The 26,637-nt window shown below is 40.0% G+C and overlaps 1 protein-coding gene across 2 annotated transcripts in view; it reads left to right on the top strand.

The window, feature by feature from the left end:
- LOC139755517 (contactin-4) overlaps window positions 1-26,637 on the top strand; it is a 65,843-nt gene that overhangs the window by 12,622 nt on the left and 26,584 nt on the right. For both annotated transcript variants that reach the window (XM_071673903.1, XM_071673904.1), the window contains exons 2-5: window positions 1,618-1,736; window positions 7,252-7,417; window positions 11,708-11,898; window positions 23,581-23,710. In XM_071673903.1, the coding sequence (XP_071530004.1) occupies window positions 1,618-1,736; window positions 7,252-7,417; window positions 11,708-11,898; window positions 23,581-23,710 (606 nt within the window). The remainder of the gene's footprint in view (window positions 1-1,617; window positions 1,737-7,251; window positions 7,418-11,707; window positions 11,899-23,580; window positions 23,711-26,637) is intronic.

Below are 26,637 nucleotides of genomic sequence, written 5' to 3'. Positions count from 1 at the left end.
TCTATATTTCAGTAATGTCATCTTAGGAATCTCATATGTTATCACAAAATTGGTTTGTCGTTCCTCGTAACCATTTTCCGCAAGTCCCTTCATTATTCTTGCCAGCATTCTCTACACATTTTCTATATAATATTTCATATTTCATAATTCATTATGTGATTGTTATGGTTACCATTTGGAAGCTAACATTTTGTATTATTTACTTTCATATAGACATGAATGGATTCCACCACATGCTTGACCAAGTGATGTTACACAGCAGACACAGGCATATTTACACTATCATTCTACTTCCTACACCAATAACATAAACACAGATGCAATGCATAAACTAAATGCCTCCAGTCCAACAACAACCTCAGCTGCAGACTCAGCAGAGACAAGCATCACCTGAAGACAAGTCTTCCTTTAAAAAAAAAAGTTTATTGAAACAGCACTGCTAAAGTCCCATAGCCAGGGTTCAAATGAGGTATTATGGGAAGAAGGTTTAATGAATAAAGGGCATAAATACATGTACCATATGAATGAAATTCCATAGTTTCAGCACAAGGGTCAGAGGTAAAAAAAAAAAAAAAATCACATTAGAGCTTCAGCACCCCCTCCCCCACCTATATGAAGTGGAAGATATCAACCATTCTGTTTGGTATACACTGAAGCTTGTGGATGAGACCGCATCAAGGCCCTATTTAAACAGTCGAAGATTATTTCTGTATAAAGTTTGTAGTTAAGAGAACTGCAAATGAAACAGAGAAGACTAATGGGAGTTAAGAAACAGTCTCCACCTAGATGATGTCAGATTTTGGAGCTTCAAGGTCCATGGGGTATGCAACAGCTATCTTGGTTTCAGAAAAAAACAAGGTCCATGGGGTATGCAACAGCTATCTTGGTTTCAGAAAAAAACAAGACTCCCTTAAACTGGAATTGTGATGAAATCAGATTTAAAAATCATTATTGGATACATAATCAGACATTTGGGTTCCTAAGGGAATAAGGTGGGAATGGCATCGTCTAGCTAGCATTTCAAAACTAAGAGATTTATAGAAACCCTACAAATGTTAATAAAATTATTGGAAACCCATTATCCAATTTTCATTGATAAAGTTTATGGCTTGAATGAACATCCTTTTTGTTTTGTTAGAGTGCAAGATAAAAAGACTCCATTCAAACAAATGTGGAAACAAGAGTAATCCTTGTACTCGGTAAGAATTTGTTTTCAGCTTTTGGTTAGCTTCAGTCTCTGGAGCATCATATTACAATGAGTAATTCAGATCCTTATGCTACCTAAAAACACTTCTTTTGTTGTAACAGTTAGCAAAGGCCAACCAAAGTTTGAATCATGGGCATGGCAGTCAGCCCAGAGATCAACTAGGGCAGATCAGTAAATTGGGGACCTGGTCTTGGGAAGGGCATAAATTTAGCAAAGATGAGATGGCCTTGAAATGGGAATTCAGTTACATGTGCTTCTCAGTGAACATTGAGGTACCAAGATCTAAGACAAATATTCTCAAAAGAGATTCATTCTTAGTAACAAAATACAGGGTATTCATAAAGACAGAAACCTTGATGTTTTTCAGTGGAACCCTCAAACTATACCAGGAATTTCCTTCTTCTCTATAGGTTTGTGTGGAGGTTTTGGGCAAGAGCTCTCAAATAACGATGAGGATGCCATTACTTTTGTAGATGAACATAGTAATGTGACTCTGCCCTGCTATCTCCACAGCAATTCCAAAACAGAGGTGAGTGTATTATTGAGATGTGCTTGACATCTTAGTTGCATTGTTTGCTCACAGATATGAGATAAACATTCTTAGACATTAGCTAAATTATTTAGTTTTCATGCTATGAAAAATGATGAGGTTAGTGCTTCCATTACTTGTTATACAAAATAGCTTTGGTGAGAATCTTCAATTATAGACTATTACAGCTCACTGATGCAGTAACATGATGTGTTTGTACATTCTGGTCCAGAAATGTTGTCCTGGATTCTTTAGTGAATTTACTTGCCAAAATGTAAGCAGAAAATTTTGCTATTGTGAGACCTGGATAACCAGATTACTTTCAGTTATTGCATATAATTAAAAAGCATTCTTGTGGCATCTCCATCATTATGAAATAACTTTGACCCTCATAGTACATATTTCCATCTCTTTTTTACTTTACCTTTTCTTATTGTGTCTTCAGTCATACTACCACATTTCTTCACAGACATCTCATCTGTTATTTGCCCTAGGTCACCATAGAGTCCTACAAGCCTTGCATCTATGCATCTTTTTAACAGACTCTTAAGAGTTGTCAGTTCTCATATGCAAGACTGCTCTGTTTTAGCTCTCCTACTATGTTTTGATGATCATTTGTAAGGACTCATACACTTATTGTTAACTATTTTCCATTTCATACTTATGATACACTGTAGCTCTCTCTCTCTCTCTTTCTCATTAGTGTTAAGGCCAGACCATCTCACTTAGACCTTGGGTCTGTGAATCTCTCTCTCAGCAAGGACCTTGCTGTTACCTACATATACTTTCAGTTTCCTTCACCTACATGCTCCACCAAAGAAGGGTTCTGGGAGCTTTGAAGAATATGTGGAAAGCGAGAACGTTCCCTTGAAGAGCAAAAATGGGTGTGAAGGAATATTGGTTCTAACAATGTTACATGGTTGCAAGGCGTGGGCTATAGTTAGGGTTGTGTGGAGGAAGGCGGATGTGTTGGAAATGAAATGTTTGAGGACAATTGTGTGAAGTGGTTTGAGCAAGTAAGTAATGAAAGGGTAAAGGAGATGTGTGGTAACAAAAAGAGTGTGGTTGACAGAGCAGAAGGTGTATTGAAATGGCTTGGTCACATGGTGAGAATGAGTGAGGAAAGATTGACAAAGAGGATATATGTGTCAGAGGTGGAGGGAACGAGAAGTGGGAGACCAAATTGGAGGTGGAAAGATGGAGTGAAAAAGACTTTGAGCAATCGAGGCCTGAACATACAGGAGGGTGAAAGGCGTGCAAGGAGTAGCGTGAATTGGAACAATATGGTATACCAGGGTCGACGTGCTGTCAATGGATTGAACCAGGGTTTGGAAATGTCTGGGGTAAATCATGGAAAGTTTTGTGGGGCCTGAATGTGGAAAGGGAGCTGTGGTTTCAGTGCACTACACTTGACAGCTCGAGACTGAGTATGAACGAATGTGGCCTTTGTTGTCTTTTCTTGGCGCTGCCTCGAGCACGGGGGGGGGGCAGGAGGGTGCCATTTCATGTGTGGCGGGATGGCGATGGGAATGGATGAAGGCAGCAAGTATTGATATGTCTGTTTATATATCTGTATGTATGTATGTATAAATTGAAATGTATAGGTATGTACATGTGCATGTGTGGGCGTTTATGTATATATGTATGTATGAGAGGGCTTGGGAAGTGAGTTAGATGTAGTTCACTGATAATACAGTGCTGGTGGCTGATATGGGTGAGAAATTGCAGCTGATGACTGAGTTTGGTAAAGTGTGTGAAAGAAGAAAGCTGAGAGTAAATGTGAATAAGAGCAAGGTTATTAGGTACAGTAGGGTTGAGGGCCAAGTCAGTTGGGAGGTAAGTTTGAACGGAGAAAAACTGGAGGAAGTAAAGTGTTTTAGATATCTGGGAGTGGATCTGGCAGCGGATGGAACCATGGAAGCGGAAGTGAATCATAGGGTGGGGGAGGGGCGAAAATCCTGGGAGCCTTGAAGAATGTGTGGAAGTCGAGAACATTATCTCGGAAAGCAAAAATGGGTATGTTTGAAGGAATAGTGGTTCCAACAATGTTGTATGGTTGCGAGGCGTGGGCTATGGATAGAGTTGTGCGCAGGAGGGTGGATGTGCTGGAAATGAGATGTTTGAGGACAATGTGTGGTGTGAGGTGGTTTGATCGAGTAAGTAATGTAAGGGTAAGAGAGATGTGTGGAAATAAAAAGAGCGTGGTTGAGAGAGCAGAAGAGGGTGTTTTGAAATGGTTTGGGCACATGGAGAGAATGAGTGAGGAAAGATTGACCAAGAGGATATATGTGTCGGAGGTGGAGGGAACGAGGAGAAGTGGGAGACCAAATTGGAGGTGGAAAGATGGAGTGAACAAGATTTTGAGTGATCGGGGCCTGAACATGCAAGAGAGTGAAAGGCGGGCAAGGAATAGAGTGAATTGGATCAATGTGGTATACCGGGGTTGACGTGCTTGTCAGTGGATTGAATCAGGGCATGTGAAGCGTCTGGGGTAAACCATGGAAAGTTGTGTGGGGCCTGGATTAGGAAAGGGAGCTGTGGTTTCGGGCATTATTGCATGACAGCTAGAGACTGAGTGTGAATGAATGGGGCCTTTGTTGTCTTTTCCTAGCGCTACCTCATACACATGAGGGGGGAGGGGGATGGTATTCCATGTGTGGCGAGGTGGCGATGGGAATGAATAAAGGCAGACAGTGTGAATTGTGTGCATGGGTATATATGTATGTGTCTGTGTGTGTATATGTATGTGTACATTGAGATGTACACACATATATATATATATATATATGGTGATAGACAGCGACAAAGTATAAAAAAAAAAAAAAAAATAATAATAATAATATATATATATATATATATATATATATGATAGGAGACAGCGACAAAGTATTAAAAAAAAAAAAAAAATATATATATATATTATCCCTGGGGATAGGGGATTACGAATACTTCCCACGTATTCCCTGCGTGTCGTAGAAGGCGACTAAAAGGGGAGGGAGCGGGGGGCTGGAAATCCTCCCCTCTCTTTTTTTTTTTCTTTTTTTTCCCCCCCCCCCCCCAAAAGAAGGAACAGAGAATTGGGCCAGGTGAGGGTATTCCCTCAAAGGCCCAGTCCTCTGTTCTTAATGCTACCTCGCTAATGCGGGAAATGGCGAATAGTTTGAAAGAAAGAAAGAAGATATATATAAAAAAAAAAAAAAAAAAAAAAATATATATATATATATATATATATATATATATATATATATTTTTTTTTTTTTTGCTTTGTCGCTGTCTCCCGCGTTTGCGAGGTAGCGCAAGGAAACAGACGAAAGAAATGGCCCAACCCACCCCCATACACATGTATATACATACGTCCACACACGCAAATATACATACCTACACAGCTTTCCAAGGTTTACCCCAGACGCTTCACATGCCCTGATTCAATCCACTGACAGCACATCAACCCCGGTATACCACATCAATCCAATTCACTCTATTCCTTGCCCGCCTTTCACCCTCCTGCATGTTCAGGCCCCAATCACACAAAATCTTTTTCACTCCATCTTTCCACCTCCAATTTGGTCTCCCACTTCTCCTCGTTCCCTCCACCTCCGACACATGTATCCTCTTGGTCAATCTTTCCTCACTCATTCTCTCCATGTGCCCAAACCACTTCAAAACACCCTCTTCTGCTCTCACAACCACGCTCTTTTTATTTCCACACATCTCTCTTACCCTTACGTTACTCACTCGATCAAACCACCTCACACCACACATTGTCCTCAAACATCTCATTTCCAGCACATCCATCCTCCTGCGCACAACTCTATCCATAGCCCACGCCTCGCAACCATACAACATTGTTGGAACCACTATTCCTTCAAACATACTCATTTTTGCTTTCCGAGATAATGTTCTCGACTTCCACACATTCTTCAAGGCCCCCAGAATTTTCGCCCCCTCCCCCACCCTATGATCCACTTCCGCTTCCATGGTTCCATCCGCTGCTAGATCCACTCCCAGATATCTAAAACACTTCACTTCCTCCAGTTTTTCTCCATTCAAACTCACCTCCCAATTGACTTCACCCTCAACCCTAATGTACCTAATAACCTTGCTCTTATTCACATTTACTCTTAACTTTCTTCTTCCACACACTTTACCAAACTCAGTCACCAGCTTCTGCAGTTTCTCACATGAATCAGCCACCAGCGCTGTATCATCAGCGAACAACAACTGACTCACTTCCCAAGCTCTCTCATCCCCAACAGACTTCATACTTGCCCCTCTTTCCAAAACTCTTGCATTTACCTCCCTAACAACCCCATCCATAAACAAATTAAACAACCATGGAGACATCACACACCCCTGCCGCAAACCTACATTCACTGAGAACCAGTCACATATAAAACCTATCTGAATCATCATTAAAGAGCAGCCTCATCTACACATAGTACCTTTGATAGCATTCTGTTCCATTATGGTTCAGCAGTGTACAACTGTCACCCAACCTCTCTAATCTCAAACTATTCTCCAACCATAAAACAACCATGGTAATAACCCTAATTCAATTTGACATTCATTTTAGAATCTCCTTCATACCATCACTTACTCTCATACTATCTACTTGGTGCATAAGCACTAAAAGTCACCCACAGTCGTGGTCTGCTTTTATTGCAACCCACATCAATCTTGAACTAATTTCTTAACACACTCCCACAGCTCCACCTTCATTAGAGGTGCCACCCTTTTCTTTGTGATTGCCCTCATGCTAATATGAGAGTCTACGCTTGAACATTCCCAAGCCATTCAGTCCTATTCCCTATCAAGTTAATCTTACTCAAAGCAGAACTTCCAGGTTCCTCTGAATAAAAGTAGTGCCTATCTTTCCTGTTTGTCATCCTTGTTACATCTACATACATTCAGGCACCCCATCCTGACTTTTTTAAATCTTTGGCTCTTTTTTTTTTCCTGTTTTTAGAAAATGATAATGATATAATACAAGAGTCTTCTCTAATAAAACACTAAAATATGTGGGTATTTTTCTTGCTGCCCTGTCCTTGTGGATAAAGGAAATTTGTGATTTATGTAAGAAAAAAAGTGGATTATGTGTTGTCAAGCATCAGAATCCACACATCTTCATTTTCATAGCAGTTTTACAGTGTATCAAGCTAATCCACACATCTTCATTTTCATAGCAGTTTTACAGTGTATCAAGCTGCTTATTATATACACACAAGCATATCTAAATTTCCCTGTTTAATACTATCAGCTACATCAGTCTTCTTACAATTTATTCCTCTTCCATTTCATTCATGCATACAGATCTGACTGTTTTCTTGTTGGTTAGTAGCAGGCATGCTGTTGGCATATGAAACCTTATGCACCTTTCTTAGGAATCTTTTTACATAACTGAGGTCTCAGGTCCCCAACCATGTCGGCTGTCAAAGAGTTAAGATACCCTTTCCAGTGGGAAAACCATGTTATCCTTCTACCCCTTTAATGAATAGATATTTCATTTACTCTACAGATAAGTACATACTGGGTTGAAGAAGGGAAACATTGGTCAGGTGAACATGTCCTGTCAAACGGGTCTCTATTCCTGACAAATGTAACTCGGCAGAAGACAGGCCGATACACATGTCTACAAGAGGAAAATGACAGAGTCATCTATGCTGTTCATTTAGTAGTGAGAGGTATGTATATTATTCTAATAGCACTAAAACAGATGGCATTGTATAATATAGATGATATCAGTAAGCACTAAAACAGATAGCATTGTATAATATAGATATCAGTAAGCACTGTACAATATTTGAGAGAAAATAATGGGGGCAATTATTCGAGGCTTTAGTTCATATCTTCATTAATGTGACATCACTGAGTTTTTTGACAGTTTGACAGTAAAACTTCCTTGTTTATACATAATCCAAGTTTGAGAGTGAAGCCACTCTGTACTTATATGTTTGCTGGAGGTGTGATGGTTATCGCTCTTAAAACTTGAGTCACAAAATCTTATTTTCAAATTTGATTTGGCAACCATCTTTTGTCTGAAAATCTTCCTTAATTTGATTTGGTAATCCTTAGGCTGGGTTTGAAATTAAGGTTAAGCAACTCTGCATCTAAATGTAATAACATTGGTGAATTTGTCCATCTGTTTGTCTACATCTTGGATGCCTCATTCTCAGGATGGCTATGGCAGAAAAGCCTCCAAGATGCCTCATCCAAACAAATTTCTCAAGCATGTTCTATCCTTCTCACATCTTCGTGAGTCGTCATTTTGATATTTTCCCTTTTTCACTTCAAGGTTGGTTTGTTCTGAGAGCCCTGAGAGATATCACAAAATTCCAAGGCCTAGAAATTAGTTAACCTCCTTTCTTACTGATGAGGCAGATATTTCTAACCTTTCTTTATCCCCTTAACATCTCAAGAGTTATCTTTTCCAACCCATAAAACAAAAAAAATTTAATTTCTTTAAAAAAAGTATTTAGCCTTAAAATCTCAAAGATATGCAACAATTACATAGTCTTACTTCAGAAATATATGTTGTTCTCTACTTTCAGTGTAACACTGTCTTACTTCAGAAATATATGTTGTTCTCTACTTTCAGTGTAACACTGTATAAAAGTTTTACAGTTGTTTCCATACAACTTTCCAAAAAGTGCAAGGGCAAGGCTTATCTATTAAGAGCTTTTTAATCTGCACTGAAATACCAGTTTTATTATTATTATGTCTTGTCATTTATAATAACGCTTTTCCTGGTTTACTCATTGTGATTCATAGATAATTTTTTTCATAAAAGTATAAAAGTTTGAAATTACCAGCTGCACCAGTCAGACACTGTTGTCAAAAAGTCAGGCAGGCACTGACAACACTGTCTCCACTTTTGTCAGCTGCACCAGTCAGACACTGTTGTCAAAAAGTCAGGCAGGCACTGACAACACTGTCTCCACTTTTGTTAGAAAGCCTTCTCATGCCTCATTTTGGTTCACTTTTAATGCTGAAAGAGTTAGTCACCATAAAATCACAGACAGAGCCAAAGCATTATCGTCATATAATTGAATCATCATCTGCCTGGTCCTCTGAATCTGGCTAAAAGCCATTCGGTTTCCTTTCAAGAAAGATTATGAAAATGTGCTCTAATGATGGTGAAAGGCTTTGTCCAAGTATGTTTCTGTATTTTATAAGGTCAGCTTCTTGTGGGAAGAAGCATTGGTATTACTATTTTCTATATCCTGATAGTAAGGGCTTCTTATTGGTTAGGTTGGTGATGATGGTAAGATGCAAGATGGCATGATATGGGGATGGGAAGTATTTCTGAATATTGTTAAAAACTCAAGGACATCCATGAACTTCCCAGTTGTCTGCTTAGTACTTCTTATGGTTCTTTTAGAATCTTGCTGGAGGCAGAAAATAAGATCTTCGAATTTCATAATTTTAAAAGATCACAAAATTGAACGCATGAAATTGTAATTAAACTGCAGTGTAGTGTGATATAAAGCTGGTTGAATGAGAAACTGACTGAGTCTTGTTTTGTCAGGTGAACTCAAAAGTAGCAGGCCTTAGAGAGAATGAAATCTAATTGTTGGTTGCTAGGTCTGTCCAGTGTGCTCTCTCTTTCCTTGATTTGGAGCAGCTGGCTGGCTGGCTGTAAAGGCTAAAAGGTAAGAGCTTATCTGCATATTATGAGCAGATAAAAGAGAATGAGTGAGGAAAGGTTGACAAAGAGGATAAATGTGTCAGAGGTGGAGGGAACAAGAAGAAGCAGGAGACCAAGTTGAAAGTGGATGGACTGAGTAGAAAAGATGTTGAGCGATCTGGGCTTGAACATACAGGAGGGTGAGGGGCATGCAAGGAACAGAGTGAACTGGAACAATGTGGTATACCAGGGTCAACGTACTGTCAAGACTGAGCCAGGGCATGTGAAACATCTGGGTTAAACCATGGAAAGGTCTGTGGGGCCTGGATGTGGATAGGAAGCTGTGGTTTTGGTGCATTACACATGACAGTAAGAGAAAGAGACTGAGTGTGAGTGAATGTAGCCTTTTTGTCTGTTTTTTCTAGCACTACCTTGCTGAAGCAGGGGGTAGCAATGCTGTTTCCTGTGGGCAGGGTAGCTCTAGAAATGGATGAAGGCAAGCATGAATGTGTATATGTATGTATATGTGCGTGTTTGGGCGTTTATGTATATATGTATATGAGTGGATGGGCCATTCTTCGTCTGTTTCCTGGAACTACCTTACAGATGCGGGAAACGGCAATCAAGTATAATTAATAAAATATTAATAAAAGTTTTCATGTCAAGGCAGCTTTCAGAATCACCCTTGCTACCAGAAACTCTTTTAGCTTTGTAATTCTCTTTAGGTGATACCTTAAGTTTTTCTAGACCACCATCAAAGCAATGAATTTTGCAACTTACAATTTTGGATTTTTTGAAACACTATCATAGTCTGTAAACTGGAGAGTGCTTAACAGATGATCTTTATAATTGTTCTCTGTATTTAAAAACAATATCAGTCAGGCTGGGAACTGTATTTCCATGAAGATATGGGTTCTGAAGTTTCAGAGGCTATGTTGAGATTTCTTCTTTAGCCTCTAATGACAAAAACAATGCAAATAATGCTGTTGCTCCTTACAAGATTATGCCAAAGGAACCAACTTCAGTGGATTTTGATGTAACCTCTAGACTTGCTTCTCTTGATCTCTTTTGACACAATATGTCATCTTGTTTTTAATGTCTTTGGATGAAACTCTCTTCTTAATATCCCTTGGTGTTAGGAGAAGAGCTAGAGAGATGCACACAGTGTCCAGACATAGAAACATTTCCTTTTTTTAGTGATAACAGGTCCCAGATGAAAATTAATCCAAACCTTAAGTTTTTAACAAAAAATTGAATGGAATAAATTTAAATATACTCTTACTTGAGTGTATTCTTTGCTGACTGCAGCTAAAGAGCATCATCTCTCATGCCTACTTGAATCTGTGAAAGAATTTCTTGTAATCATCAGATATTATGTAGAGGATTACATTTATTTTGTCCAGGATTCTTAAAACCTCTTCCAGTAAGGAACATCTCTTCCTGGACTAAGAATATTTGTTGGATCTGATGACTTTAGAAATATATCCTCTACCTTCACTTTTATGAGGAACCTCTACTTGGAGATCCCCCGAAAAGAGAGATCTTTGGCATTCCTCAAACACATTTATTAGGTGATACTTTACCCCAGGTGTTGAGTATCAATCTTGTGTTGCCCTGTTTTACTCTCTCTCCTTCCTCCTCCTCCATGTTGGTAAGCCTACAAGGCTTGTAGGATGATCTGACTCCGAAGAGAAATATAATTTTTGAAGAATGAAAAATTGTTTCCCTAAAGGGCAGTATCCTACATGGAGTTTTTCAGTTGTTGATTCATGTTGTACCTTCGCCTTTCATTCTTAGACTCTTCCCTTTACCAGTGGTAACAATCATCTGAGTGACGTCTATGTTCCATGAATTATAAGATAACCAAAGGAATCAAAAGATAACCAAAGTGATTGCCAGGATGACAATGATTTCTTAACAGCATGGAGGTTGCTGATTGGTCAGTGGGCAGATGGTTTGCAAGGGGTGAGGCATTTACCTCAGAAGGCTGAAGGGTAGCTTCCCAACCTCAGGATCTTAAGAGATTCTTTTAAGGTTCAGGGAGATCCCCCACCAGGAAAATTTTTTCCACAGAATTTTATACCTTGGTTATCGATAAGAGTGCCAAGCATTCCCAAATTCAGTATGTGTTAATCACAGACAGCTGTCTGTTTCTAAGTAGTTTTGCTGCCTCACATGTTATTACATGCTTGCCATTTGGGGTTTAAGTTCAAAAATGCACTGAAATGGTCAGTAGGTAAGGTTGTTTTATACTGGTTGAAGTAGTATGTGTATTACTTCAAAGAAAAATATGATTTTAGTATTTTTTTAATGAAATTATATGAAATTTGTAATATTTTATGTCTAGGGCCACCAGATCCACCCGAGAATGTGACCATTTCCACATCAACTGTTATCGCGGTGGTGATGTGGCATCTACACCTTGAAGAAGACTGGGAGAATTCGCCAGAGGGACCTAAAACCACACTTCACCTCCGGTACAGACCACTACACTCCGAAGCATGGTTGCATTTACCCCATCATATACCACCATCACAGGTGGGTACATGTGAAATTTTTCTGTGAGCTCTTAACTTTGTATTGTCATTCAGGTGTTTTGTAGAGGCGACTAAAAGGGTAGAGAGCAGGAGGCTGGAAATCCTCCCCTCTCACTTTTAATTTTCCAAAAGAAGGAACAGAGAAGGGGGCTATGTGAGGATTTCCCTCAAAGGCTCAGTCCTCTGTTCTTAGCGCTACCTCGCTAACGCAGGAAATGGCAAATAGTATAAAAAATATATATATATATATATATATATATATATATATATATATATATATATATATATTGTCCCTGGGGATAGGGGAGAAAGAATACTTCCCACGTATTCCCTGCGTGTCGTAGAAGGCGACTTAAAGGGGAGGGAGCGGGTGGCTAGAAATCCTCCCCTCTCGTTTTTTTAAATTTTCCTAAAGAAGGAACAGAGAAGGGGGCCGGGTGAGGATATTCCCTCAAAGGCCCAGTCCTCTGTTCTTAACGCTACCTCGCTAACACGGGAAATGGCGAATAGTATGAAAGAAAGAATATATATATATATATATATATGTGTGTGTGTGTGTGTGTGTGTGTGTGTGTGTGTGAAAAAAAGTGGATAAAATGGTAAATTAAGAGGCAATGGATGGTTCATTTTTGATACTGTTGGATGATGGTGAGAGATAAAAGATAATTAGGGAGAGCTTGATCTTTAAACTACACAGGGCACAGTTTCATTCATCGTGTTTGATCTTTAAGCTACATAGGGCACAATTTCATTCATAAGTACATATGGTAGATTAATGTGAAAAGTTTACAGTATTTTACAATTATGCAACAGATGCTAGCAGAAACATGTTGGACACCTCATCAAAAAGCATTCCAGAGAGAATGTTAGTATATCATGTTGTACGTAATAGAATAAACTTGTTCATAACAGGGAAGAAAGGTAAATAAGAAGACATTTCATGATGAGATGAAAAGTTTGGACTTAAAGAGCTCAGGTATTAAGGAGATTCTAAGAATAGTGATGACTGGTTAAGTAACATATTAACCAAGGAATATGAAAAACAAGGAATATTGAAGTTGTATGTGCAGCAGACAAATGTGTTGGCTGAGGAGAGGAATGAGAAAAAAGCAAGTATGAAAAGGACTCAAGCCATAACCTACAACTTAGCAGACAGTCATCTCAACCACTAAGCAGCTATGTGAGAAGGAAAACATATAATTCTGATTATAATGAATAATAATCAATGGTGTTTAGGAAGTAGGGTATAAAGCCCTTAATCCAAATAAAAATTAAATATAAATTAAAGGAAAGTAAATGATGATCCCAGGAGAAACATGGATATCTGAAGAGAAAACCAAACTATTTTGAGAGGAGTTAACCAAGAATAGACAAGAGTTATATGTTGTGTGTTAAACATGTCTGGGAGAATGCAAATGACGAGGATGGAGCCTTACTGAAAAGGGTGAAAAAATTATCAGTACAAATAATTGATTATTTTGAAAAATGTTTTCTATTAGCTGATCAGGATTAGAAGTAAGGAGAGGAATAGATGTATAGGAAAGGAAGACATCATAAGGGAAGAAGTATGAAGATGGAGTGATGAGTAAGATCCAAAAGATGGAGGTGAAACTGCTGTGGAGTGGACTTGGAAAAATATGTACAGAAGCATGGAAGAGGGGTTAGGTGCCTCATGACTGGACATTGAAAAATGAGTGCATATCTTAGAGGAGCAAGTATCCATAGCAAAGTTTGCAAAGTATAAGGATTATTGAATCCCATGAAGATGGAGAACAAGGTGGGTTTAGGAAGGGAAGATGGTGTGTAAATCATACGACTCCAGTCAGTCAGTCGAGCAAATAGAGTCCCCACGATCACAAGGGGCTAAATGCCTCAAACCCCCATGGTAGGTTGTTGGTAAAATGCAGACACACACCAGGGAGGAATTAATTAATAATATCTTCTCGTTGTATATCAAGAGGGTTAGTGACAACTCCATGGTAAGCTAGCACTTCAATTGCTGTTGGATGTCACTCCTTTGGCCCAGGTAGCTTTTTCTTTCTACCACGCCTACACATTGGCAGCTAACTTTCAAACCAGAAACTTACTATCCCTGCTAACACCTGACAACACATAACTCCTCTTTCATAATGCTACATTTTCCTGCGGTGAGCCATACATGTTAGCCCTGCGTTTGAGCAAAATCTCATAGTAAGTACTCATAAGTACACGTAGACCTTTACCAACGAAATGGATGCGTTCAATGACTTCACTATGTTCTTTAAAAAATCGGCACCCAAGGTGGATATAATATAGATGACAGAGATGCATTCAAGTAGTTGTGGTAAGTGATTTATAGCTGGAAATCATCATTTAATACTTCTAAGAACAAGATGCAAGTTATCTAACGACATAAGTGGAAAAACAATGAATTTTTACAGAAAACACCAAAAGGTAAAATAATGAAATGAGTATTTCTAATCTAGCAAACTTACCCGTCTTCATATCTCTATACTTACGCAGCAATTTCAGTCCAACGTGATCACTATCGCATAATGGTCGTCTGGATGATACGATGCCGTTAATAAGATAACTTTATCGCTTCGACACACACAAGAGATAAGGACTTATCATGATAAGCTTGGGTTGCAGCCAGTTGGTGACGAAATAACTGGCGCGATTGGCCAAGTGACGCATAATTGGCGGGAAGCTGGCGATAGCGCCGCTGATTGGCTGGTAAATAGAGACTCGCGAAGCCCCTCGCTAATTGGCTGATAGTCTCGACGTTCCCTCCACCCTAGTCACGTTGACTGTGCCCGCGAAAAAGTAGTTTGTAATATCTTTCAGGGTAAGTTTAGCCTTTGATCATTTGTTTTTTTTAGATGTCTTAGGGCCTTGTGTATTGTTCCTTCACTAGATAAGAGGATTTATTTATTATTTTCTCGAAAAAGATCTTCAGAAACCGTGAATTATGATGTTGTATTGGTATGGTCTCGAAACAAATTAAACTTATCTTGACATAATTCAATACTGGTGTATCGACTCGGTCTCCTACAGCGTTACAGGTGTATTTCACCAACAGTACAGTAATCCCCTGGGATTTCGGTGACTTTTCTTGAAGGAAATCTCTCCCAATACTGTGCAACGTATGCTAAAGGGCACACACCACTCGTGAACATTACCTCATGAGGTTGAACACTATATCATTTCACTTCGACGATATCCATCTACTTAATCGTAATGTTGAGGGTCCATGCAGAACACAGAGCTGCGTTTATCCATAGCGACAAACGAAAATCAATTAGAGATCGTGGAACGACGCAAGTTCTCGCACTCGAAAATACGTATTTTTCCCCCCTCTACGACACACAAGGAATATGTGGCAAGTATTCTTTCCTATCCCCAGGGACATATATATATATATATATATATATATATATATATATATATATATATATATATATAGATAGATAGATAGATAGATAGATAGATAGATCTATTATTATTATTTTGATAATCGCTGTTTCCCATGTCAGCGAGGTCGTGCCAGGAAACAGACGAAGGATGGCCCATCCACTCTCTCACACACACACACACACACACACACACACACACATATATATATATATATATATATATATATATATATATATATATATATATATATATATATATAAATACATACATTCATACATACATACATAAACGCCCATACACGCACTTATACATAACATTTACGCATACGTACACATACACAGACATATACATATATACACATGTACATATTTATACTTGCTTATCTTCATTCATTCCCCACCCCATAGGAAACAGCATCGCTATTCCCTGCTTCTGTGAGGTAGTGCCAGGAAAACAAACAAAAATTACCCCATTCGTTCGCACTCAGTCTCTAGTTGTCATGTGTAATGCACCGAAACCACAGCTCCTAATGCACATCCAGGCCCCACAGAGCTTTCCATGGTTTACCTCAGATGCTTCACATGCCCTGGTTCAGTCCATTGACAGCACGTCCACACCGGTATACCACATTGTTCCAATTCACTCTATTCCTTGCACGCCTTTCATCCTCCTGCATGTTCAGGCCCCAGTCACTCAAAATCTTCTTCACTCCATCCATCCTCCAATTTGGTCTTCCACTTCTCCTTGCCTTGTCCCTCCACCTCTGACACATATATCCTCTTTGTCAGTCTTTCCACACTCATTTTCTCCTTATGTCCGAACCATTTCAACACACTTGCTCTCTCAACCACACGCTTTTTATCTCCACACATCTCTCTTACCCTTTCATTACTTAATCAAACCACCTCACACCACATATTGGCCTCAGACATTTGATTTCCAACACATCCACCCTTATCCGTACGACCCTCGTAACCATATGATATCGTTGGAACTACTATTCCTTTAAACTTACACATTTTTACTTTCCGAGATAACATTTTCTCCGCACATTTTACATCGCTCCCAAAACCTTCTCCCCCTCCCCACCCTGTGATTCAGTTCCACTTCCATGGTTACATTTGCTGCTGAGTCCACTCTCAGATGTCTAAAACACTTCCTTTCCTCCAATTTTTCTCCATTCAAGCTTGTATCCCAATTAACTTGGCTCTCAACCCTACTGAACTTCAATTACCTTGCTCATATTTACATTCACTCAACTTCCTTTCACTCACTTTTCCAAACTCAGTCATCAATTTCTGCAGTTTCTTACTCGAATCAGCCACTAGAGCTGTATCATCGACAAACAACAACTGACATTTCTAAGGCCCTTTCATCCCCATCATACCGCATACTCGCCCCTCTCCAAAACTCTTGCATAACCCCTGCCGAAGACTGACATTAACTAGGAATCAATCACTCTCCTCTCTTCGTACTCATACACATGCCTTTATCCTTGGCAAAAACACTTCACTGCTTCTAACAACTTACCTCCCACACTATATACTTTTGAGACCTTCCACAAAGCGTATCTATCAACCATATCATATGCCTTCTCCAGATCCATAAATGCTACATACAAATCCATCCGTTTTTCTAAGTATTTCTCACACACTTTCTTCAAAGCAAACACCTGATCCACACATCCTCTACCACTTCTGAAACCACACTGCTTTTCCCCAATCTGATGCTCTATACTTGCCTTCACCCTCTCAGTCAGTATCCTTCCATTTAATTTCCCAGGAATACTCAACAGACTTATGCCTCTGTAGCTTCAACACTCACCTTTATCCCCTTTGCCTTTGTACAATGGCACTATGCATTCATTCGGCCAATACTCAAGCATTTCACCATGATCCATGCATACATTGAATATTCTTACCAACCAATGAACAATACAGTCATCCCCCTTTCTTAATAAATTCTACTGTAGTACCATACAAAACTGCCACCTTGCTGGATTACATCTTCCACAAAGCTTTCACTATCTCTTCTCTCTTAACCAAACCATTCTCCCTGACCCTCTCACTTCACACCCCACCCCAACCAAAACACCCTATATCTGCCCTCTCTATCATCAAACACATTCAACAGAGCTTCAAAATATTCACTCCATCTCCTTCTCACTTCACCACTACTTGTTATTACTTCCCCATTTGCCCCTTCACCAATGTTCCCATTTGTTCTCATGTCTTATGCACATTATTTACCTCCTTCCCATACATCTTTTTATTCTCCTTAAAATTTAATGATACTCTTTCACCCCAACTCATTTCCCCGCTTTTTCAACCTCTTCACCTTCTTCTTGACATCCCTCCACATCTCCCTGTCATTTACACTCCTTAGCAAGTATCATCCAAACACCTCTCTTTACTCTTTCACTAACAGCTTACTCCGTCATCCCAACACTCACTAACCTTTCTTATCTGCTCTCCTCCCTCCCTTCTCATGCCACATGCATCTTTTGCACAAGGCATCACTGCATCCCTAAATACATCCCATTCCTCACCCACCCCCCTCATGTCATTTGCTTTTACCTTTTGTCATTCTACACTCAATCTCTCTTGGTACTTCCTCACTCAAGTCTCCTTTCCAAGCTCGCTTACTCTCACCACTCCCTACTCCCCAACATTCGATCTTCTTTTTAGAAAACCTCTACAAATCTTCACCTTCGCCTCCGCAAGATAGTGATTAGACATCCCTCCACCTGCCCCTCTTAGCACATTACCATCCAAAAGTCTCTCTTTTACACATCAATCAGTTAACATGTAATCCAGTAATGCCTTGTGACCATCTCTCCTACTCACGTATGTATACTTAGGTATATCTCTCTTTTTAAACCAGGTATTCCCAATCACCAGTCTTTATTTAGCTCGCAGATCCACGAGCTCTTCACCATTTCCATGCACAACAATGAATACCCCATGTACACCAGTTATACCCTGAACTGCCTTATTACTCACCTTTGCATTTAAATCACCCATCAATGAAACCAGGTCTCATGCATCATATCTGCTAAAATACTCACTCAGCTGCTTCCAAAACACATGCCTCTCATGATCTTTCTTCTCGTGACCAGGTGCATAAGCACCAATAATTATCACCCATCTCTCCCCATCCACTTTTAGTTTTACCCACCTGAATTAAGAATTTACTTTCTTACACTCTGTCACATACTCTGGTCCTTCCAAAAGAGGGAACAGCGAATGGGGCCAAGTGAGGATTTCCCTCAAAGGCTCAGTCCTCTGTTCTTAACGCTAACTCGCTAACGTGGGAAATGGCGAATAGTATGATAGAGATGCTCTGTGGAAGGTACTAAGAATATATGGTGTGGGACGCAAGTTGTTAGAAGCAGTGAAAAGTTTTTATCGAAGATGTAAGGCATGTGTATGTGTAGGAAGAGAGGAAAGTGATTGGTTCTCAGTGAATGTAGGTTTGTGGCAGGGGTGTGTGATGTCTCCATGGTTGTTTGATTTGTTTATGGATGAGGTTGTTAGGGAGGTGAATGCAAGAGTTTTGGAAAGAGGGGCAAGTATGAAGTCTGTTGGGGATGAGAGAGCTTGGGAAGTGAGTCAGTTGTTGTTCGCTGATGATACAGCGCTGGTGGCTGATTCATGTGAGAAACTGCAGAAGCTGGTGACTGAGTTTGGTAAAGTGTGTGAAAGAAGAAAGTTAAGAGTAAATGTGAATAAGAGCAAGGTTATTAGGTACAGTAGGGTTGAGGGTCAAGTCAATTGGGAGGTAAGTTTGAATGGAGAAAAACTGGAGGAAGTAAAGTGTTTTAGATATCTGGGAGTGGATCTGGCAGCAGATGGAACCATGGAAGCGGAAGTGAATCATAGGATGGGGGAGGGGGCGAAAATCCTGGGAACCTTGAAGAATGTGTGGAAGTCGAGAACATTATCTCCAAAAGCAAAAATGGGTATGTTTGAAGGAATAGTGGTTCCAACAATGTTGTATGGTTGTGAGGCGTGGGCTATGGATAGAGTTGTGCACAGGAGGGTGGATGTGCTGGAAATGAGATGTTTGAGGACAATGTGTGGTGTGAGGTGGTTTGATCGAGTAAGTAATGTAAGGGTAAGAGAGATGTGTGGAAATAAAAAGAGCGTGGTTGAGAGAGCAGAAGAGGGTGTTTTGAAATGGTTTGGGCACATGGAGAGAATGAGTGAGGAAAGATTGACCAAGAGGATATATGTGTTGGAGGTGGAGGGAACGAGGAGAAGTGGGAGACCAAATTGGAGGTGGAAAGATGGAGTGAAAAAGATTTTGTGTGATCGGGGCCTGAACATGCAGGAGGGTGAAAGGCGGGCAAGGAATAGAGTGAATTGGATCGATGTGGTATACCGGGGTCGACGTGCTGTCAATGGATTGAATCAGGGCATGTGAAGCGTCTGGGGTAAACCATGAAAAGTTGTGTGGGGCCTGGATGTGGAAAGGGAGCTGTGGTTGCGGGCATTATTGCATGACAGCTAGAGACTGAGTGTGGACGAATGGGGCCTTTGTTGTCTTTTCCTAGCGTTACCTCGCACAAATGAGGGGGGAGGGGGATGTTATTCCATGTGTGGCGAGGTGGCGATGCGAATGAGTAAAGGCAGACAGTGTGAATTGTGTGCATGTGTATATATGTATGTGTCTGTGTGTGTATATATATGTGTACATTGAGATGTATATGTATGTATATTTGCATGTGTGGACATGTATGTATATACATGTGTATGGGGGTGGGTTGGGCCTGTGACTCACTTCCACTTCCATGGTTCCATCCACTGCCAGATCCACTCCCAGATATCTAAAACACTTCACTTCCTCCAGTTTTTCTCCATTCAAACCTACCTCTCAATTTACTTATCCATCAACCCTACAGCACCTAATAACCTTGCTCTTATTCACATTTACTCTCAGCTTTCTTCTTTCACACACTTCACCAAACTCAGTCACCAGCTTATGCAATTTCTCATCCAAATCAGCTGCCTGTGCTGTATCATCAGTGAACAACAACTGACTCACTTCCCAAGCCCTCTCATCCTCAACAGACTGCATACTTGCCCCTCTCTCCAAAACTCTTGCATTCACCTCTCTAACATTTCCATCCATAAACAAATTAAACAACCATGGGGATATCATGCGCCCTTGCCGCATACCAACATTCCCTAAGAACCAATCACTTTCCTCTCTTCCTACTCGTTCACATGCCTTACATCTTCGATAAAACTTTTCACTGCTTCTAACAGCTTGCCTCCCATATTCCCATGTATTCTTAATACCTTCCACAGAGCATCTCTATCAACTCTATCATATGCCTTCTCGAGATCCATAAATGCTACATACAATTCTATTTGCTCAAATTACAGAGGTATAAGTTTGTTGAGTATTCCTGGTAAATTATATGGGAGGGTATTGATTGAGAGGGTGAAGGCATGTACAGAGCATCAGATTGGGGAAGAGCAGTGCGGTTTCAGAAGTGGTAGAGGATGTGTGGATCAGGTGTTTGCTTTGAAGAATGTATGTGAGAAATACTTAGAAAAGCAAATGGATTTGTATGTAGCATTTATGGATCTGGAGAAGGCATATGATAGAGTTGATAGAGATGCTCTGTGGAAGGTATTAAGAATATATGGTGTGGGAGGCAAGTTGTTAGAAGCAGTGAAAAGTTTTTATCGAGGATGTAAGGCATGTGTACGTGTAGGAAGAGAGGAAAGTGATTGGTTCTCAGTGAATGTAGGTTTGCGGCAGGGGTGTGTGATGTCTCCATGGTTGTTTAATTTGTTTATGGATGGGGTTGTAAAGGAGGTAAATGCAAGAGTCCTGGAAAGAGGGGCAAGTATGAAGTCTGTTGGGGATGAGAGAGCTTGGGAAGTGAGTCAATTGTTGTTCGCTGATGATACAGCGCTGGTGGCTGATTCATGTGAGAAACTGCAGAAGCTGGTGACTGAGTTTGGTAAAGTGTGTGGAAGAAGAAAGTTGAGAGTAAATGTGAATAAGAGCAAGGTTATTAGGTACAGTAGGGGTGAGGGTCAAGTCAATTGGGAGGTGAGTTTGAATGGAGAAAAACTGGAGGAAGTGAAGTGTTTTAGATATCTGGGAGTGGATCTGTCAGCGGAGGGAACCATGGAAGCGGAAGTGGATCATAGGGTGGGGGAGGGGGCGAAAATTTTGGGAGCCTTGAAAAATGTGTGGAAGTCGAGAACATTATCTCGGAAAGCAAAAATGGGTATGTTTGAGGGAATAGTGGTTCCAACAATGCTGTATGGTTGCGAGGCGTGGGCTATGGATAGAGATGTGCGCAGGAGGATGGATGTGCTGGAAATGAGATGTTTGAGGACAATGTGTGGTGTGAGGTGGTTTGATCGAGTAAGTAACGTAAGGGTAAGAGAGATGTGTGGAAATAAAAAGAGCGTGGTCGAGAGAGCAGAAGAGGGTGTTTTGAAATGGTTTGGGCACATGGAGAGAATGAGTGAGGAGAGATTGACCAAGAGGATATATGTGTCGGAGGTGGAGGGAACGAGGAGAAGAGGGAGACCAAATTGGAGGTGGAAAGATGGAGTGAAAAAGATTTTGTGTGATCGGGGCCTGAACATGCAGGAGGGTGAAAGGAGGGCAAGAAATAGAGTGAATTGGAGTCATGTGGTATACAGGGGTTGACGTGCTGTCAGTGGATTGAAGCAAGGCATGTGAAGCGTCTGGGGTAAACCATGGAAAGCTGTGTAGGTATGTATGTTTGCGTGTCTGGACGTGTGTATGTACATGTGTATGGGGGGGGGGGGGTTGGGCCATTTCTTTCGTCTGTTTCCTTGCGCTACCTCGCAAACGCGGGAGACAGCGACAAAGTATAAAAAAAAAAAAAAAAAAAAAAAAAAAATTCTATTTGCTCTTCTAAGTATTTCTCACATACATTCTTCAAAGCAAACACCTGATCCACACATTCTCTACCACTTCTGAAACCACACTGCTCTTCCCCAGTCTGAAGAATATTATTTGCTACATTATTTACACTATATATATTATTTCCCACCCACAGTCCTTAAACCCCATATCTAGATGGATATGGATGTCACAGTTCACTACTATACAAACTTTTTTTTATTACCTGTCTTGTGCTGTATCACAACCTTACTGTACTGTATCATCCGTTGTTTAGACTTTTATTTCTATTGTCTTTGAATCTCCTTAAGCATCTTGAATCACTAATTATCTGTATGGCTTTTACAAGGCAAGATATGCTAGTGATATTCTTTCCTGTTTTGCTAATTCTTCGTCTTCCTCTCTGAATGATATGGGCTGATTACACAAAGGATTGTTTCATTCTTGTATTGAGTACTGTTCTTGCATCTGGGAGTACAAAATCCTCTGGCTTAACTTTCCTGATCTTTCCTCAAAAGTATGCTCGCTTGCATTTTGCCAGAGTTGGTTATCTTCCTCTTTTGTAGACATTACTTTGGCTTTCTGCTCGCTGGAACTGGCTGCTTGTTTACCCTTGTCACTAGCTAGACCACATAATACTCGGCAAAATCACAGCATGACATGACGCTATTAGCAGTCCAGGGTGAGCAGTTGTGATGTCTATCTCATTCCGTACACCACTAAACATTGGATTTTTTAACCATCCCGTGTCTGTCTCATTCCATACACTACTAAACATTGGAGTTTTTAGCCATCCCTGTGTCTGTCTTTGCAGCTATGACTGTCCTTTTTTTCAAAAGTTAGCTTTTCTACCTCTTGCAAGGTTCTTAGATTGCTTCTTTTGCTATTTTATCTTTACTTTTCTCTCACTTTATCCCTTTTTTGTATTTCATTTAGGGCCTGTCCTCATAGAGGATTTTTTTTCTGTGACCAGGTCCTGTGACAGAAAATATATGCATTCAGAATCCAGTCACACTTTTTTTCTCTCTTGCTTTACACCTAGCATTTAGTTTGTGCTAATCATATGTTGATGTAATTTGGTTATCATTAGTTGTGGATGGATTGATTAATGAAGTAAAAGATCAGATCTGTTATGAAGTGACGTTAATCAACATACTGAAAGATGTATCTGGAGAATAACTTATAGGGGTGTTTTAGTGAGCATAGTTAGAGTTTATACAAGTAGTGACCCGAGGTAAGGTGATAGGACAAAAGTGAAGGGAATGTATGGAGTAGGGAAGGATCTGCATTGAGCCTGCCTTCACAAGAGGGCAAAGGGTATTAGATATAGACTTTAGAAAATTGTTATATGGTAGAAATTATAATCATTTTTTATTTTGTTTTCCAGAGTCGTTTAGAAGTATATAAATTACAGCCCAACACAACTTATGAGTTTGAACTGTGGACATCAAATGTATATGGAAAGAGTGAAGTTGTCTCAGTCATCACTACCACCCATCCTTATGTTTCTGAGAAAGGTAATATGGTTTTTTGCACATTTCAGTTTGTTTTAGCTTTTTTGTTTTATATGGCAAGTTTGTCACTTAACCTTGGAAAACATACATGTATGCAAGTATTTGTGCACACACACACACACACACACACACACACACACACACACACACACACACACACACACAGATAAACAGGAAATTAAGAAAACTTGTAGAAAGAATAATAATGTCTGTTAGAGATGGAGCAGTTAAGAAAATATGTGGCCTGGTTGATGAAAGACTTTGTACATCTTATTTCTTTAACGGTGCATTAATGCTGAAACAGAATAGTATATCCTCTCCTAGGTATAAGACATAATGAATATTACTCTTTAATTCCCTGCATGTTGTTGGTGACTAAAAGAGGCACAAGCAGGGGCCAGAATCCTTCCTGTTCTTTTATTTCATTTTCAAAAAGATGGAACATGAACCAGGTGAGGAATGCTCCTCTTCCTTGAAGGTTCAGGCTAGGGTTTCTTGATTGTTCATGAATGTAGCCAAGATAATAAGAACGGACAGATAGTATCTTATGGGAGAGGATCATAAATGTTCTGCCTCCGAGAGAAACAGAGATTAAGGGGAAGGGGAAAGAATGGTTTGCTTATGTATTAGGGTAAAGTCTGGGGTTAGTGTAAGAGTGAGACCAAAGAAGGGAGTGGCATTTCTGCTGAAGGAGGAGTTGTGGGAATGTGTGAAAGAGTGCATGAAAGTGAGTTCCAGACTGACATGAGTCAAAATGCAAGTGCATTATGAAAAGTGGATGATTGCTCATGCTTATGCACCTGGTAGTGAAAGGAGTGTTGAAGAAAGTGCATCAGTAAACTGAGTAACAGTGGTGTGTGATATAAATTAAAGAGCAGGTAATGTGCCTGTTGGGGGTATAATTTTGGAGTATGGGATACTGGTACTACCTGCCTGGGTATTGGGAAGGTTAGTGATGGCTGTGTAGTGAGCCAGCACTTCAGTGGTTGTCAAGTTGCACTCTGACTCAGGTAGCTGTCATTTCTTTCTGCCACATCCACATGTGAACTGCTGGCATTCTGTTATCAAACATACAATCTCTCCTTGTCACACATAACATTTGATAACACTTAACTCACACACAATCTATTCTTTGTAACTAGATTTTCCGGCAGAGTGCTTTATGCTAGCCTTGTCTTTTGGCAAAATGGTAGGAGCAATAGGTAAAAGTATTAGATGGGAACATTAGGTAGAAGCAGTGGGTAGGAACATTAGGTAGAAGTAATAGGTTGGAACATTGGGCAGGAAGGAATGTAAATTGACACATCTAGTAGTAGGAAGAATAGGTAGGAGCCTCTGGAAACACTACACTAAAGCTGCTCTCTGCCATTGGGCTGTTAAGGGTGAGGCACTGAAGGCAGTTATTGTGACTTTTGCCATGGCCACCCCCTTACGGGAGCCTATGGAAGGAACAGGTGTTGGAAAAATAGATAGATGAAGTAGGCACTGTGAATGAATGTGAACATACAGCATTTGGAGGTATGTACTGAATAACAATTGATTAGGAATACCTGGGGACACACATTCCATGAGTGTACATAAGTGAGTGAGGTTAAATGTTAAGTGGGCATTATTGGCTTATGTCCCAATTGATAGGCTTATTAAAAAGAGATTCTTGGATGTAAATTTACTGAGAAGGGCAGCTGGTGGGATGTCTGGTCCTTTCTTAGTAAAGACAAGGGTGAAAGTTTTTAGAGGCTTCAGGAAATGAGCAGATTATTTTTTATTTTTTATATATTTATTTTTTTTTTGGGGGGGGGTTTAAGAGTAAACAAAGCTAGGTTAAGGGTGAGGAATGGTAGGCATTGGGGAACCATTGCATTGCTTATGTGTGTGAGAGAAGTGAGTGGCATGCAAATGTGATGTGGGCATGTGTGAAGCATAGTGATAGATGCGATAAGGAAGTTATGGTTTTAGTTGAAAAGGAAAGAGAGGGGTATGGGCGTTATCTGCAGGGAAAGAATGTAAGTGATGTACAACAGAAAACTTAGAGGTCAAAAGGTAGGTGCAAGGGCTAGAAAAGAGGGCAAATGAGAATTAGAGTGAGAGAATATTGGCACACTACAGGGAGATTAAAAAAGAAATTGGAAGGAGGTTAATAGTATGAGAAAAGCAACAGAACAAATAGGAACATTGATGAAGGGGGCTAATGGGGAAATGGAAGTGGTAAGAAGCACAGATGAAGTTTTATTGAATGTGATTGGTGATTGGGTTGTTTGGGTCGATGAGGTATCCAAAGTGAGTCATGGCAAGTGGTTTGGTGAAAATAGAAGAGATGGTGAAAGCCTTGTTCCAGATAAAATGTTGCAAGGTGATTGAAGTGTATGATTTAGCTGGGTAATTTTTGACGGGATTACGGTTGTTGATTGGTTAGTTAGGATTTTCCATATATGTATGGTGCATGGAGAGGTGTCTGAGGATTGACAGAGTGTATGTATAAGGCCATTGTATAAAGGCAGTTGGGACAATGGTGAGTGTTTTAAGTGTTGAATGTACCTGGTGAAGTGTATAGGAGTGATGATCGATAGGGTGAAGGCATGCACACAGCATCAGATTGAGGAAGAATAATGTGGTTTCAGGATTGGTTGAGGATGTATGGATCAGGTCTATATGTTGAAGAATGTGTGTGAGAAATACTTTGAGAAACAGATGGATCTGTATGTGGTATTTATGGATATTAAGACAGCATATGATAAAGTTGACAGATGTGCCTTGTGGAAGGTCACATGAACATATTATGTAGTAGAAAAGCTGCTAGATGCAATGAGTTATGGCCAAGGATAAAATGGATGTTGGTAGGTTGGGAGTAGAATAAATGGTTTTGTGGCAGGGATGTCTCATGTCACCATGTTTAATTTGTCTGTGGATGGGGTTATGAGAGAGGTAAATGG

This window comes from Panulirus ornatus, chromosome 19 (genome assembly GCF_036320965.1).
Source record: "Panulirus ornatus isolate Po-2019 chromosome 19, ASM3632096v1, whole genome shotgun sequence".
Lineage (NCBI taxonomy): Eukaryota > Metazoa > Arthropoda > Malacostraca > Decapoda > Palinuridae > Panulirus > Panulirus ornatus.
This window is presented reverse-complemented; position numbering and strand designations above follow the sequence as displayed.